A 17,342-nucleotide genomic window follows, 5' to 3' on the forward strand; every position below is an offset into this window, starting at 1 on the left:
AATAGCTTTGTTCTGAGGTTGGACTTTTAATTGGAAAAATGTAGGAGATTGAGATGGTGAAGGAAAAGGTGTAGGAAGTAAAGGTGGATTGAAATATAGTTCATACTTTGTTGGGGAGGTTTTCCTTTGGAGAACGAAGGTATTTGGCTTGTGACCATCTGCCTACAAGAATTCTTTGGTGACAATTAGTTCAAGAAAATTTTAAAACTATTTACGTGTTAAATTTCAAATTTAAAAGTTGAAAGTAAAACTTTTCATGTAGCAAAAAATAAAAAAAAAACTGAAACCAAAATTTTAACATATTTTTAAAGAACAAATTTAGTTGATTTATAATCAATTATAATATATTTATTTGAAATAATATCAGTTTAAGATTTTAGTAGAGCAAGAACTATTGCAGAAATTCATTCTAGAATAGAATATTTTTGTTTAGCAAATTCTAAAGCTTTGAAATGAACTGTACTATCTCTCTCTCTTTTTTTTTTTTTTTTTTTTTACTTTACCACTTTACTCTCTCTTCATAGGAAAATTGTCTGAGAACAACACCATAATCGATATCATAAGCGTTGGTTTAAATGACTTTAAGAAGGGTAAGAATAGGAAGGAACGGGCAAGGAGGGTTTTGACATGAGATTTGATTCTTCGAATTGCTTGACTTTGAGTAGAGGTCCATAGAGGAGGATTTTCGGTAAATGTAGAATAAGAAGATTTATATCAAAAGCTAAATTTTTATTGAAAATAAAAACATAATTTAAACAACTAAGAAATCATTGAAGTTGTTGTATATCAGTAATTTCTTCGCCAAAATTATCAATGAACTAAATTGTCCTATCTTATGGATATATTGTATCATGAGAGATATAAAAATTGAGAAATTTAATTTCTACTTGAAATAATTTGTTTTTTTAAAATTTATTTTTGAATTATCTGTTTTTTGTATGTATACCTAAGTTTGTACATATAATGGTTGTATCTTTTCATTAAAGGGATGTTCTAAGATTATATCTTGCCTAAGATTTTTTTAATTACAATAAATGGAGTTTTTTTTTGGTAACAAATAAATGGAGTATTTAAACAAGTAGGATTATTGCATAAACGTACAAAGAGAATCTGAAATTTATATTCAAAGATTCATTGTTAGCAACCCTCATGGATGGATTGTTTAGTATATACAAAGAATTTTGGAGGGAGTAATCCTTCTTTACAAACTTTAGAACATCTTTTGAATCACTACATTTTTTATAGATCCTAAAAGATTGTCAAGAGTTTCTTCTTCACATTCGTTTTGGTTGTCATCGACTACTTGTTTAACTTTAGAAGTTATATTTTTTTTTGGGAGAATGTTCTCTGTGCCTGGGGCATAGGCTACACCCAAACACATGGGGGTGGGTGCAATGACCACCCTGCCCCCTGAGTGGCAGGCCCATGTGTCTGGGCGCAGCTTGCGCTGCGCACAGAGAACATGAGCCCCTAATGTTCACATTCTTCATTTATGCTTTAATTCATTAATTTCTTATTTATTAGGGATTTTTAATCAAAAGAAAAAATGAGGGAGGATCACTCCCCCTTACTAACAAGTAACAATACCACAAAAAAGGAGGATGGATCATCTGCACGTACTAATACGTGACCGAACGTACATGTGAGAGCCAATCACATTTTAATTTTATTTCCATAACCCATCCTCCCCTTATAAATGGCAAAAATAAGAGAGATAGTTGGCTCTCACATATACGTTCACCTGTTGGTACATGGAGAGGAACCGAACTCACAAAAAAGGCCTTGGTGCAGCCTAATGAGAAATGCCAACTTAAAGTACTCACTTTTCTTTTTAGATAAGCCCCCATGGAGAGTCAAACTTATGACCCTTTACTTTTAAGTTGTTGGTCTTTGCCAACTGAGCTACCCTTGTAGGGTTAGCCACTGATTTTCTTTTGTCAAGTGAAAGAATGGTGTGATAGTTTTGACCATTGAATAGAGAAGTGCCATGTTCTTTATTAACCACACGTCAAATTTTAGAACATAATTCAATTAATTACATTCACTCCCCCAGTCTATACATGCTCAAACTTTGGGGGAGCATCAACAGAACAATCATTACGGTCATTCTTGGTGGTACTATCAACCATCAAGACTGAAAGGAACGTCAAATGGAATTTATTCAATCAAATGACAAATGAAATTACACTATTTCAGCTGGTAAAAATCATTTATATGACTTAAAAAACTGATCCCTTTAATTTCTCTGCTTTTGAGAGGGTTGATTCCTGTCTTGGCTAAGAACTAATGCAAGTTAACTGATTTTGTTTACTTTGTTTGATAGCTTTCTCTTTCAATGCTCCATGCTTATGCTGCAACCTTAACCACAATGGGACTTCTCACGTAGTGTGTACCATCTGACCATAAAAGCTGACCAAACACGTAGTCTTTAGCGGCACCATTGGAGCTAAGTGTGACTTTGAAAGATTTCTCATCGTTGATAGAGTTGAATGTCAAGTTCGATGGCTCGACTGTAACTGAAATTCCTGAAGGTGCATGAACATAGGCTTTGTATGTAGCTGGAGTGCCTACATTCTTCAAGGTCCGAGTAATAGTGGCGGTGCCGGAGAGGCTGGGGACAGTGATGGAAGGGTAGTTGAAGTCCAAGAGATTGGCGGACTTGGGGCATTTGTAAGGGACTGGCGAGTCGGAGAAGAGACTGATTCGGGTGTCATTGTAGCCAATAGCACAAAGGAAGTTTAAGTAATCATTGGTGGTTAAGTCATAGACCAAGCCAGGGTCTGCGGCACGGTTAGGAAAGACGTGTCCGGCTCCATAACTGAATGGTGTTGCCTTCACGAACGATGCGTTCAGTATTGGTTCCATATTATTGTCCCTTGTTCTAGCTGCACCACACAAACAAATTATCAAACAGGTGATATGCATTTCAGTATGGAATAATCAAAAAGAAAAGGGAAGCTGACCGGTGGTCATGATGGCAGATTTGATGGCGGCGGGACTCCAACTGGGGTAGAGTGTCTTGAGGAGGCCGGAAATACCAGAAACGTGAGGGCAGGACATTGAGGTTCCTGATTCGGAGTTGAAGGCAACCCGTCGATTGTCGTATGGCATACCACTGGGCCCAGATGCGTTGGTGTAGGCGGCGATGACGCTCACCCCTGGTGCGGTGATGTCGGGCTTGAGAATCTCAGGCGTCACGGTATTAGGACCTATTGAGGAGAAAGAAGCCATAAAAGGTGCCGGCTTCGTGCCCAGCAGCGTAGTGGGGCGGGTGATGTAAGCCGTGGGTGATCCCGTTGAGTTTATGTAGGCAAACACCGTAAGACTGTCGCTGTACGTTAGATGGGATGCGGGCAGCAGGTGAGCATCAGCGATCACTTCATTACCGCTTGCCTCATCGTTGGCCAAAATCATCCCCACAGCCCCTGCCAAGAGCGCCTGCTCTCCCTTGTCCACCCTCGCGTTTACACCCCGCACGCACACTAATATCTTCCCCTTCACCTTGTTCGGGTCCAGCGTACCGGACTCGCATAGCAGGGCAATTTCGGCCGAAGTGTTTGACGCTCTCGCGTCGGCGGCGCTCACCAGAGGATACATCTTTCCGGTTGGAAGAGAATCGGGGGAGAGGCTCTGACCGATCAACTTCGTGCCGTTGCCCAGGTCCACGTAGGCCGGGAACTCGCGGTCCATGGTACTGGCGCCGACAGTGATCAACCAGGGAGCAACGTTGGAGACAGAGCCGTCGGTCGGGCCGGAGTTGCCCGCCGAGGTTACAACGACGATCCCCTGCTTGACAGCATGGAATGAGCCGATAGCGATGCCATCGGTGAAATAATCGGAGGGGTCGCCGCCCAAGGACACGGAGATCACGTCAACACCATCTTGGATGGCGGCGTCGAAGGCCGCAATGATATCAGCATCTAAGCATTCGTTGCCATTGACGGGTGGCCAGCACACCTTATAAGCCGCCACTCGGGCCTTGGGCGATCCTCCCTTGGCCGTGCCATTGCCGTATCCAAAGACGTTGGCACCTGAGACGAAGTCGCCTCCCGCCGTCGATAGGGTGTGGGTTCCATGGCCATCACTGTCGCGCGCGGTGGCGTTGGATGAGTCTAATGGGCCCACGACCGCTGCGTAGCCTTTATTGAAGTATTTTGCGCCAATTAACTTCCTGGACGAAAACAAGCCAAAGGAAAAATATTAATTAATACAGTAATAATTATTACGTTAACTAATACATCAATAATTAATTGAATATTTGCTGGCAGGGCATTAAGCCAACCCGGCAAAAGACAAAACTGAACCTGAATCTTAACTTTGGCTTAACGGTTTGATCCATCATACATTCAAAAACCGGACCGAAACATTGGATTGCTACACTACGGATAGGGGTGTCAACGGGCCGGTTCGGGCTTTTCGGTTTCGGTGTGACTTTTATAGAAACCGAAACCAAACCATTAAGAAATATTCGGTTTTGATGCGGTTTCGGTTTCGGTGCGGTTTGGTTTCGTGTCGGTTTTGGTTTATGATAACGGGTTGATATTGGTTTGGATTCGATTTGGTACCGGTTTTATATAACTAGTAAGGTCCGGTTAGTGCTAATTTTTCTTCTCTTTCTCTTCTAAGTACATAAAATATTTCAAATACAATGCATCTTTGTATCCTATGTCCTATGGCCTATGGATACAATTGGTTGGGTAATCACTAACAAAGGATATGAGATAAAGGGTGAGGAAACTATTACAACACATTTAGGGGCAATCTGGGTCTAGCCCAAACCAAACCAAACCGTTTGCCTTTTGGATCCACAAATCGAACCGAACCATTAAGAGTTCGATCCGGTGTGGTCCGGGCTCGTCTGGGCTGGTTCGGGCCGGTTTCATCGGTTCGGGTTGGGTATTGACACCCCTAACTACGGGTATCAAACGATGCGGTTTTGATTATGCAGTGCGGTTCTGGTTTGGTGCACATTTTGCAAGGTAGAAATCAAAACCGCATCAGATAAAAATCATCTAAAATTAGAATCGTTTTATCATGCGGTTTTAACGATTTCTATTCGTTTTCGTTATCCGATTTATATACGGTTTGTAATACCGGTTTCATCTTTGTATCATGTAATTTTATTTTCCATATTCTTGTTATGCGGGAAAAATTATATTGTTTCATATGCATCTAACTCTAGGCAAAGCTCACTTAAACATTATAGTTGCAATGATACTTTTAAGTGATTACTCAAAGCCACGAGGTATCGGAAGTCAACTTGAGGACATCACCAATCCATACCCCCCTCAATTCATTGACAAAGTCCACTAAGACATGCGTGTTGCAATGAAATTTAGAGTGATTACTAAAACATTCCGTCCCTTCATGAATATGGCGCTCAAACTGAAATTCAAAAAATCTAAGTAAGGAGTCCAACTATTTTAGAGTGCTTAATCTCATTCTTAAACAAATCTCAATATTTCTAATCTCGGTTTTCTACCCGGTTTCTATTCAGTTAACCGACGGCTTTTCGGTTTTGAATTGAACTGGTAATAGAACCTATGAAATCATAATCGCATCGTTTTTATATAGTGCGATTTGGTTTGATCGTAAACGGCCTGTTTCGATTTCATTTTGACACCCTTAGCCACATATAGAACCATGGTTTTAGTGCACGGCATGGGATCAGGTATCAATCAACTTCAAAACCGATACAATACCGTTATGGTATCGGTATGGATCAGTTGTATCAGACAAAATTGCCCTTGACTTTTCTTAAAAAATGAGTTTTTTGATTGTTTTACCTTCGTCCATACTGTTTCACTGATACGGTATTGACACATAATTGGTTACCTTCAAAACCATGTAGTATCATCATATTGGGCGATCCAACATTGATACCTCAAACAAAGCACAGAATAGATCTACTAGAAGGTTTTCCTTTTAGGGGGGGGGGGGGGGAGAGGAGAGCAGGAATAAAACAGATCTTAACTTTGAATGGTAAGGTAACCCCTACGCCTAAGACAGAGGGGCAAAATGACTGTCCCACCCTACATGAAAGGCAAAAATTCTATTCCTACTAATGCTTTCGTGCACACTTCCATTGGCAACTGTGCTAATACATCTACCTTTCAAGGGACTGTCTCCATAATAATAAATAGACATTTAATGTGTTTTAAGATACTGATGTGGTGTTTTCTTCTAGGAATATATTCTGATAAAAAGCTTAGGACTTGAAAAATGTGGAGGGAAGGAAAGGCACACATTTTTTCATTTTTCATTTGTACGTATTTTAAGATGGGATTTTCTTATTGATACACCCTAAGGTGTCAAACAACTTGTAACCTCACTCTTACTTGTGACTTCTTTTAATATATATATATAACATATTTATTATTTTAATAAGGATAATATGTCCTTTTGCATGCGTACACATGTAAGATAATACAACTCTTGAACATGATATAACATTTAGGTAGTGTTTGGTATGGATTCTTGGAAGGCATCCTTGATCGATTCCACATTCTCAGGCAATAAAAACAATGCGAAATCAATCAAGGATGCCTTCCAAAAAATAATTTTGAAAAATATTTTTTTATATTTTCTAAGTACACCTATAGAGATATCATTAACAAATAATCTTGATCCCTTTCAATAATGTAATAGATCTAAGCTCATGTCATATAAACATACTATCTATGAAAGTATTTCAAGTAAAAACAAGTAATGTAAGAAATTAATTTTTTTGACTTTTGAGCATGGATTAGAGAAGCGTGCACATAAAAGAAGTCACACATTCGTTTGGGATGGGTGAAGAAGACTCATAAGATGTGTTATTTATTAGGCAACATTAATAAGATAGATATTTTAATTAAAGTTTGTGGTTGGGTAAACCCAATGTGGCAAGAAAAAAATTTCATAAACAACCTCTCACATCATTCTTTTAATTTAAGTCTTCCATTAAACAGTTAGCTTGTAGAGAGTGAGTAATCACTTTGAAGTTAACTACAATTTAGGTCTGGAACTAGGATTCGTATTAGAACCAAACCGCTAAATCCCAAAATCGACCCGTCCCATTACTAAATAGAATAGTCTTAGGAGATATTTAAGGGATCAATTATTTAATGGGAGACGATGGTTCTGAGAAATGTTACAAAATCAAAAGACCAAAACAACCAACTAGAACTAGAACCATTACGACCCATTTAAGATGCTTAGTTACTTATTTAGAGTTATTAACATGCAATAGTTATAACTTCATGGGAAAAGGCTGAGCATGTTGGTAGGGTGCCCAACATGTATCATCTTCTCTCCTCTCACACTCTCGTTTTGGATGAGATCACATTGTCTTTCTATGTCCAACCCTGTGATTAGTATATGTTTTTCTTTATAATTATGACATAATGCTTCTATAAAGTTATGTTAGTAATTGTGATTACACATGATTAGATTATCTTTTCAGAAATTTGGATTTATTAATTTAGAAGTATTTTGATGATTTGGAACATTGTGATGAATATGAAAGAAATTTGTTTGAATATTTTGGAATTTGAATTTAATTTGCTTGAGTGGTGGGATTCATTTCACCTACGGCGAAGCAAAACTTTCAACTTTTCCAAATCCTAGGCGGATAATGGTTGACTTGAAAGCTTCATTTTCGGATAAGGTTTCTTGTCTTTTGCTTAAGCCCTAATTTAAACGGTGGCAGCCAAGAAAGAGCATTAAAGTATGGAATATAAAAAATGTAATTTTAATGGATTTATAACAATTTTGTTTTTTGTTTATTTTCCTTTGTACATTAATTGCTTCTTACCCAAACGCAAAATAAAAAATTCTGCGTGGTTTTTCTCTAAAAACTCGGAATGTTCCATTTAAAAGAGTTTGGGATTGAATCGTTTGATCTTTTGCAGTCCCTGATTGGTTTGAGAACTTGATTGAAGAAGAGCATAATTTTGGAAAGACTCTTATCTCTTTATGTTCAATGTTGGGACAAAAGTATGTTATCTATTTCGAAGAAGATAGATATGGATGAGAGTCCAAGAGTTTCCATTGATTGGATTGAAGGTAAATGATTGTTCGTGAATTGACTTGTGGATTGACGGCATTCATTTTTTATTACTATCTTTATCACGATTACTATTCTTCAAGTGGGCTATACTTATCCCTATTGGTTCCTTGGCCTTATTCTAAACCTAACCAATTGTCAAGGTCAAACTTTAAAAAAAGTCAACCAGTTCCTCTAGGAGGTTTGGTCGGAACAGAATCCCTAATTTAAGAGTTGATTTCAAACAGTTGAAACTAGAAAGAGAGGATTCACGATAAACACTACAACAACCAAAACGAGAAAAAGAACCGTACCTAATTATGTGGTTCTTAATGTGGTTCCTATGTCCAAACACATGATCGCGTGAATTTATCGTTCAATCCAAGTGAAATAAAAAATCCCATTCAAATAGATCTTCCTATGCACATTCTCATGGGCCCCACACTGGTGCAAACGCTATACAACCAAACAAAGATCTCTTGCTCTATAAATATATATGAGAAGTGGTTCTTGTCCGGGAATGCAGCCTACACCAAATATGATGAATATTTTATTATTTTAGTCATATTTTCCCAGATTGGGAATTGGATCTCTTTCGAGATATTAAAGTGGCTTGCACTGCTCCAACAATCACCCACCTTTTTTCAAGCGATTGGAAGATGTCCACAATATACTTGCAATCTTGAACTTATTTGAAGATCTCGTTGGAAAACAAATTAATTTGTCCAAAAGTGAGATTTTTGTTTAACCTTGGCTGGTGTCTCCTTACTCAGACTAATGATCTTTGAACATCACCACAGATTCCAGACCTGGATAATCATGTCATTCCATCTTTTCCTCCTTATCCCATGTACAATATGGTGAGCGAATTATTGGACCACAGAAATTGGAATGAGTGTCTAAGTGAACAAATCACTCTTTTCATGACCAGATTTATTACCCGTTAACTAACTCTGGTCTACTTACCACAAAATCTGTAGCAGTTGTTCAAGCCCTCCATCTTAACCATGTTGATAAACCAATTTGGAAGGTAATTGAAGCTTCCCCTCTATCCCAAATTCAAATTAGAGGATTACCAACCAAAGATCGACTTAGAGATTACGACTACATTGATGACCTTCGTCCACTGTTTGCGTGGACATGAATCTCTTTGGCACCTATTCCTTTCATGTGAGCGGCTGGATCCATGATAAGAGTCCTTGGTATTTAATTCATCGTCAATGGAAATTCTCTACTCTTCAACCCCTTGATATAAACCGCATTTTATGTTATGTTATGTTGCTATCACAAACTATTTCCTTTGGGATACCAGGAATAAGATCATTTTTCAAAGGTCACCTCCAAATCCAAACTCCATTTTCATATTCATTTCTAAATGAGGGGCAAAACTTCAACTCTTCCACATACACCCCCAATCACAATATCCCTAGTTCTCCCCTTACAGATCAGAATTTATCTCCTAGTACTCTGTGTCTTTCCTTTTATACCAACTTTGATTCTGTTACCAGAACCATATTGATTTCTGATGGCAGTTATGACCCAAATAAAAAGGACAGGGGATTGGGCGCAATTATAATTGCTAACCGGCCAAGAGTTTATTGGTGCATCTATAAACTATGATTGTAGGGAGTACACAAGAGGCAGAGACACGAGGACTCTAGGAAGGGATCGAATAAATGCTTTCGTTGAATCTGCACAACTAGCTGACTAATGCTGATTTGCATCCCTACCCTAAGAGTTATATACATTTCTTTATTATATTGAAGCATTGCTACTACACCTTTTGTAGAATGTTTAATTTCTATAATTAAACAACCAAGACAAATTATTTATCCTGCTCATAAGTTAGCATGTATAGCTAGAGTATTTAAGAGTAATTCTATTTGTATGGCTACTATTGTGGACTTTAGTTTTTACTTCTTAATGTATTTCTTTTTTGTCATTAAAAAAAAAAACACTACCCCTAATTTTTTTTCGGTTTAAACGTCACAATGCATGAACATGCATGCCAACATACAAGAGGTTATTTGTTTAAAGGATAAATGTTCTATGCGAGGGAGTGCAAGCTTTGTCAACACCTTTTAAAATTCATCTCTCCCCTTCTATGTGAAGTCTATGCTTCTCCTTGTTTAAATTATGCTCTAAAATGTTAACACGTTTTCATATCACCTTTCCATCCACTATGATTATTTTTTTTTTTCATTTAATTTTAGGATTAGGTTTTCCTCAACCACCCGGTGAATGGATTCCCACCATCTTAAAGGAAAACTCTTATTTATACATGTGTTTTTTAGGGATGGGTTGGGGTTGGGGTTGGGGTTGGGGTTGGGGTTGGGGGAGTCCGATACGACACGATAACAATAGTTTTATTAGTTTCATAATCTTGTTTAAGAGATGGAGTAACTAAAATGCATAAAATCAAGCAATTCTAACAGAATTTTGCTACTCTTTTAAAACAAATCCCAACAAAATTCGGAATTTATTTTCCTCAAGAAAGAAAAATTCTTCCCGGCCTCATTTGTTGGTTTTGGTTATGACTTTGACCTAGGGAATGCATTTGGCAGATAAAGATCATAAATACCATTTATAAATTCCCCGAAAATGGAAAAGTGGAGGAAAAGGAAAGAGAGAGAAAAAAGAGAAATAAGACTGACCTGTTACAACGAACTGGGCTAGTGCTCATGTCCACGCAGGCACCTTTCCACTTTGATGGAATCGGTCCATACCCATAATCGTTAAAGCTTTTTGATTCCGGCCATACACCTTTTACCACACAAGTCATATCAAACCAATCATAAAAAATAAACAAACGAAAAAAACAATAATATGTCTAATCTTCTAATTATTTTATGAAAAAAATAGAAATTTTTATCACTTGTAGTTTTCCTATGCGGTACGATTTCCTAGTGCTTCTAATGAATGGGGGTGGATCCAATTCGGGCAATGTGTTCAGTCAGGTGGTGGAATGGTCATTTCAATCCTCCTTATGAGAAGAATCGCACAATCGTACCGGTCAATGAACCTCAAGGGATAAAGATTCCAAAAAATAGAGGGAAATAGTCGTGGATCTTTGTCCCCTCTGGTTCCTTATCTGGAAATTTCGCCAGGGTTGTGGAGTCCACCCTCCGTTATTACTAGAGGAGATAATTTTCTTACGCCAGCATTCCTATGTGTCCATCACTCTTCTCCTCAAAACAAGGGGGAAAAGGTGTCTTTTCGAATGAGGAGGAAAGAGATAGACTCATGGGAGTGCTTTAATAAACCACACTCCAAAATAGGAAACTTTATCACAAAAATAGAGAGATCGACATTCTCTATTGGGGAGCATGGCCCTTATGCACCCATGGGGCCAATGAGAGCATGTGCATTGAATAGAGGAAGATAAGAATTAGTAAGGTTTAATTGACTTTCCATCTTTCAAATGCTGATAAGTCCATGCCCTCCTTAAATGCTTGAACAAACTTTTAGGCCAAAATGCTTACACAACGGCTACAATCAAGGAAATAGGAACACTTGCTTGGAAAATACTTGATAGTATAAAATTGAGACATGCAACTTGATCCTTTGATTTTTAATTTGGGTAGTAATTGGTGTCACGAGTTTTCACATGATAGATCTTAATCGAATCGAGATTTGTATAGTTTCTGTCGATTCTAATCTAGATCAAATCATTATCAACTAGAAATGGTGGAAAAAAAACCCCTAAACCCTAGTTTTTCTACAGGATTGGTCTATTGTTGGGCTGAGTTGAGAGAGTGCACAGTCATGGTTACATATTTTAATTGAATTAAATCTTGACATTTGACATATGGCTAATCTAAATTATATCATCACTATCCGCCAATGGTTGGAATAAACACATCATTTGTGATTTTTGGAAATATAACAACCCTTGTGACAATAATCTTTGAATTCAAGAAAAAGGTTCCTTTAATAGAGTGTCAAGTACTATTATTGTCTTTCCATGCCAATATGATAAAATCCAAAGAAGAGAAAAACATTAACAGTAGATGCTAGGAAGTGTTAGTGCATCTACCACAAGTAAAAGGGTCTCTTGGCTCTATAGAGACCTACAAGGCTACAACCCAAGTCTACCCACCCACCCACCTATCTCACAATATCAGTGCTGCATGAGTCTCACCTCTCAACTCCCATCTCTCATAAGCAATTTTGTCCTTTTTCCCTAAAATAAATTCACATAAAACCTAGAATAGTTTTTGGTTTGATCAAAACTACCACATTCATAAACAAAATAGAAACTATAAAAAATCAAACCCTCTGTTTTTGATGTTGAAAAAATATAGTATTCAACTCCTTAAGTCAAAGGACCCAAAACTTTGTATTATTGTAAAATGTGCAGATTTGACCATTTGGGATTGTAAGCACTATAAAAAACAATTTATAATTTGTTTATGAGACTTATTCTCATATCTGTGGGATAACGTAGAACCATTGGAAATCATAATTGAATAAGAAAGAAAGAAGCCTTTTTTTTTTTTTGTTTAAATTTCATGGAAAGAGATTAGTTGTATGCACGAATCACGATTGAAGATCAAATATTTGTTTGAATGATTCAGAGAATATGAAAGAAGACGATAAGAATTAAGAAGATAAATAAATGAAGAACTTACCAGTGTCAAGGTTCGCAATAATTGTATCTTCCCCAAATCTGGCCTTTTCCCAGATCGATCCAGATTTAACTACACCATTTTTCTCTAATCCAAGAAAATCCCATGACCTTGTCGTATGCAATTGTCTTCCTCTGTTTGGAAAGACTGAAACAACACTGGAATGCTCTACATTGATTGAAGAGAAAGACCAATTCGTTAAGTTGAAACAGGGGATGAAAACTGTTCAGATTATACTGTAAAAAAAGAAGAACAGAATTCATACTTGCGATCTTCTTTGCAACTTCTTCTTCAAGGGTTGCAGCAAAACCATTGATATGATTTGTATATGAGTAAAAAATTGCATCTTTGGCCTTCTGGGTACTGTGTTTAAGAAGAAATTTTTAAGAAAAATTCTGAAGAGGTAGTAAAGAAGCAATTTTGGATTCAATTTATGAAAGTTCTCCATTTCTCTCACCTTCCCAAGAAAGATCCGAGAAACTTGTAATGAGAATTTGTAACTAATTCAAAACGGCTTGGAGAGATATTCTTCTGACCATGAGAATGGGCTCCCAAGTATACTACAAAAGACTAAAAGAAAGAGAAGAAGAATATCTCAGAATCATTCTCAAAATGAAAAGTGGAAGAAATAATACAGAATGCTTGCTTGCCTTTTCAATAGCAAAAGTGGGTTTCTGCAACATGGAGAAAAGCAATAAAGGAACAATGAAAAGATAAATAAGCCTCGAAAACCCCATCGCTAGCTTCTCTGTAGCTTTACTTTGCTTTGCTTCCTCTGTTTGAAGAGTAAAATGAAATTCCTCTTTCCCCTGTTTTTAAAAGCTCTGATCAGAAGAAGCTCCCTATTCCTTTGGGATGGAAATTCTTTTCAATAACGGAAAGTAGTGGGAGAATTGTTCTATTCAAAGCAATCATCCTACGGAATCTTCTATAATTTTTTAATTATCACCATTATAAATGGGAAATTTAAGAAAGATAAGAGTAAACATCTAGTAGACCCCCTTGAGGTTTGTTGACCTATCTTGTAGCCCCCTCATGAACTAAAACATTACTTACGAACCCATATAACGGATGGAGTACTCGTTCCGTTACAGTCAACGGGTCAATTGATGATGTCAGCTAGCCATAAAAAAGTAAAAGTCCAAATTACCCTTTTATCCATCGTCTTTCCTCTTTACTCTTCTTCCTCTTCTTCTTCCTCTGCTAGGTTTGAAAGAGACGGACAGCACCGTTTTCACCATTGCAACCATCATCTTCTTCATCTCTTTGCCATACCTAATTCTCTCTGTTCGGAATCAGTCGTCACAGTCACAGCTAGTATTGGTTCTTCTTTGTGGTGAACTGGAAGTGCTCTCTGCAAATTCCGCTGGAGCGGAACGGTACAGAACGAAATAGTCAAACACCCCTTTAGGCGGAGGAAAAAATTGTTGGAGCCGAGTTTTTGTCTACATGGAATCAATTTTAATGGAGTAAGGAATATTAGTATTTTATAAATTCGTCAAGTGGATTTAATGAGGATTGGGATCCGGTAGGGGAAGAGAAAGAGAGGAGGGAAGGATCTGATCTATGTTGGCAGGGGAAATGTTCAGTTGAATTAGTTTCTGAGTTTTTTTTTATCTTTTTCCTATGATCTGGTTTTCTAGCTTGAAGATCTCAGCTTGTATGGGGGTTCTGAAATGGAGGTTTGTCTTGTTTACCATGTTGGTTTGAGGTATAGTCGTGTAGATCTCTTGTTTTTAGTTCGTTTTTTAGTTTTTGTCGTGCAAGGGACTGAATCAATGAAGATTTTCAGAATTTTTGTTTGGGGGGTGAATAGTTTTCAGAAATTAGTCTCTGTTGAAGGAAACTGCAGTCCGATGAAGAGGCAAAGGATCTCATTGGTTCAGATTGTTGAAGTAAGTCATGACAATGGTTACTTCGGAATCCAGTGGGCAGCTTCAAGCAGCAGCACTACCGGGGGGGGGGGGGGGAGGGGGTGGGAAGATGGCTTGCTCCGGCAGCAGGGGGTGGGGGCAGAGAGATGGTCATCGGCAGCAAGGGGAGATGGGTTGCGCCAGTAGCTTCAAGGTTGCTCTGATGACCAACTCCGACTCTACAGCAGAGTTGATCATCGGGTTTCGCAGCTCGAAGATCGCCGGATTGGAAAGATTACTTCTCGCAAAAGCTGTAATGGAGTGATAGGGGTTACTAGACTAGAGTGATTCAAATCTGATCAAACAGCTTCACACCCAACTAGTGGGTTTTGGATTCAGTTTCGTAAGCAAGCGATTAGTGGTTTATCCGTCAGACTCATCGTTCAATTTGAACTTTGAAATTCAGGGAGCCGAGACCAATCCCTAAACCCTAGTTGGAGCTCAATGCCCCCCCACTTCATCTTCTCCGATCTTTCAACTTGTTGGAGGCTTGAACCTCAGCGGCGCTGCTACTCGCCGGAGATGACGCCTTCGCCAAGAGCATTCATTTGGGCAAATAATCATCTTCACATTACCCTATCTCTCTGTATCTCTTTCATATGCGAAACAGAACAACTACTTATTTCTCTGTCTGTATCTCTTTCATACGCCAAGAACTAGGTTTAGTTCAAATTCATTTGTTGAAACCATTTTGTTCCCACCAAAGGTACCGTTTTCTTTGTTTTCAAATAGTGATGGTGAAGAAAGTCTTGATTTTGTTTCATTATTCTTCTCTTCCTTGTAACCCGTTAGTTACCATGGACCAAAGACTGGAGTGTGCTCCTGTTTAATAGAAGTTGTTAGTCTTTTCTCCCATCCTTCTATTGCCGAAATTTCAGTGATCGGAATTTCAGTGATCGGAGAGAGAAGTTGGAGCTTCAGATTTCACATGGGAATGAAGCTAACATAGAGGAGCTTCAGATTTCACATGGGGATGAAGCTAACATAGAAGAGCTCTAGATTTCACATGGACAGATGCTATTGAATAGAGATTGAGCTTCATCGCATCGCCTGCAACTCCTCCAACGGTCTTCTTTGCCAACGGTCAGGTGTACAGGGATTGATTTCTAAGGTTAAAGATGATATAAGGATATAACTGTAAATTCCACTTTGTAATTTTTCAATAAACATGTACAAGGGTATTTTTGGAATATAAAATACTGACATCATCACTTAACCGTGGTCTATAACGGAACGAGTATTCCATCCATTATATGGTTCCGTAAGTAAGGTTTTAGTTCTTGGGGGGTTATATGATAGGTCAACAAACTTCAGGGGTCTACTAGATGTTTACTTGAAAGATAATATAGATTTTTATGTTTACCAAAAAAAGAAAAAAAAAACTTTGGAATCTTTGCTTGATCAGTAGAATATTTTTTGAATATGTAGATCTGGAGCAAATCACGCCAATCTTGCAATAATAAGTTTTAAATTTAATTTAGCGTCGGCAACCTGTTTCCATTAATTACTCAATTACCGAAACTGTTTTCTTATTGTGATTTCTATTTATCTACTCTCTAAACTGTGTGGGAAACAATATTATAGGGATTTAAGAGCTTAAGAGTTAATATAAATGCTAAATGTTCTTTATATATCTTCACGTCCTAATTTTTTTATTTTTGTTACAAGAGGTATCCGGCCTTTGGTCAGTGTATGACTTTGCAACATACACAGATTAGGAGATATTGGGTCCCCATGTTCACCAGGAAATTTTACGAATGGCCCCAAGTGAGAGGCGGAATTGAATTCAAGACCTTCAGCTTCCTTAGTCCACGTCCTAATTTTGTATGATCATGGACTTAGAGTAGTGTTGGATTGATGGTTGATCCAAACGTTTGACATTTTTCACATTTAAAGCTCTTTTTAATATAAATTTATTTTTATGAGAGAGGGTTTCCCACGAGGCCACGACACTAGTGTGATATGAAAAATGCATTCCAATCTCGTGGGGCCCACATATCCACCAGAAAAAAAATTAATAATAAATAATAAAAGCCCATGTGAGAAGAAAATTGCTTTCTAATCTTACGGGAAAATTGGACTCTAATCTCGTGGGGAAGTTTTAGTTTATTAGAATAATTTTATGATGTTTTTATTAAAAAAAAATAAAAATTATAGAATAAGAATTAGATTTGATAGTACACTTTCATCATAATAAATTATCTCCCACTCTCTTTTCGGACTTGGGAGTGTTGTACTGGTAAGGAAGAAGTGGAGCTTAAAAAATGCCTCAGTTTTAGGGCTGCAAATGGATATTTCCTAAATCCGTATTTGATCCGCGTTCGTAACTGTTTAGAAGAATCTGAATCCGTCCGAAACTAATCGGATACAAATATAATAATCCCCCAATCTGATCGATTATTATTCGATTCGTTTAGCAGTCTGACTGTAATAAAATATCTGAAATATAACTCTGTGTTTGTCTATCCTTTTGAGTTACCTTATTGGATTTTGTTATTTTATTTTTATAAATTTATAAGTTAAGATAATATAATTCTTTTTCTAGATTTGCTATTGGTTTATATATATTGTTTTATGCAATGTGATACATGAAATTACATATTTATTAAAAAATCAAAAGTAAAAAACGTAAGAGAATAAAAGATTAAGAAGAGTAGAAGAAAAGGTAGTTATTGATATCTCAAGTCTCAACTCTAACCCTCATCATAAAAACGGTAAATATGTCAACGGATAGTCAAAAAATCGTATTCGATCCGTATTCATATCCATTTAGGA

At 37.5% G+C, this 17,342-nt stretch overlaps 1 protein-coding gene across 1 annotated transcript; it reads right to left on the reverse strand.

The window, feature by feature from the left end:
• Positions 1 to 2,327: 2,327 nt before the first annotated feature.
• On the reverse strand, positions 2,328 to 13,512 carry LOC122649842 (subtilisin-like protease SBT5.4). The gene is made up of 7 exons (XM_043843089.1): positions 13,305 to 13,512; positions 13,112 to 13,224; positions 12,920 to 13,017; positions 12,658 to 12,822; positions 10,681 to 10,789; positions 2,964 to 4,171; positions 2,328 to 2,885 (listed from the first exon to the last, which is right to left on the reverse strand). Exons 1-7 carry the CDS (start codon positions 13,389 to 13,391, stop codon positions 2,347 to 2,349), a joined length of 2,319 nt encoding a protein of 772 aa, XP_043699024.1. The 5' UTR covers positions 13,392 to 13,512; the 3' UTR covers positions 2,328 to 2,346.
• Between the last annotated feature and the right edge of the window lie 3,830 nt (positions 13,513 to 17,342).

Source organism: Telopea speciosissima, chromosome 2, assembly GCF_018873765.1.
Source record: "Telopea speciosissima isolate NSW1024214 ecotype Mountain lineage chromosome 2, Tspe_v1, whole genome shotgun sequence".
NCBI lineage: Eukaryota > Viridiplantae > Streptophyta > Magnoliopsida > Proteales > Proteaceae > Telopea > Telopea speciosissima.

What these genes read in the sequence shown, in the direction of transcription:
- LOC122649842 (XM_043843089.1), bottom strand. Translation starts at nt 13,391, where the DNA reads ATGGGGTTTTCGAGGCTTATTTATCTTTTCATTGTTCCTTTATTGCTT. An exon ending in CTCGGATCTTTCTTGGGAAG is followed by an intron (nt 13,018 to 13,111) that starts GTGAGAGAAATG and finishes TCTTAAACACAG; the next exon opens with TACCCAGAAGGCCAAAGATG. An exon ending in TATTGCGAACCTTGACACTG is followed by an intron (nt 10,790 to 12,657) that starts GTAAGTTCTTCA and finishes GTGTGGTAAAAG; the next exon opens with GTGTATGGCCGGAATCAAAA.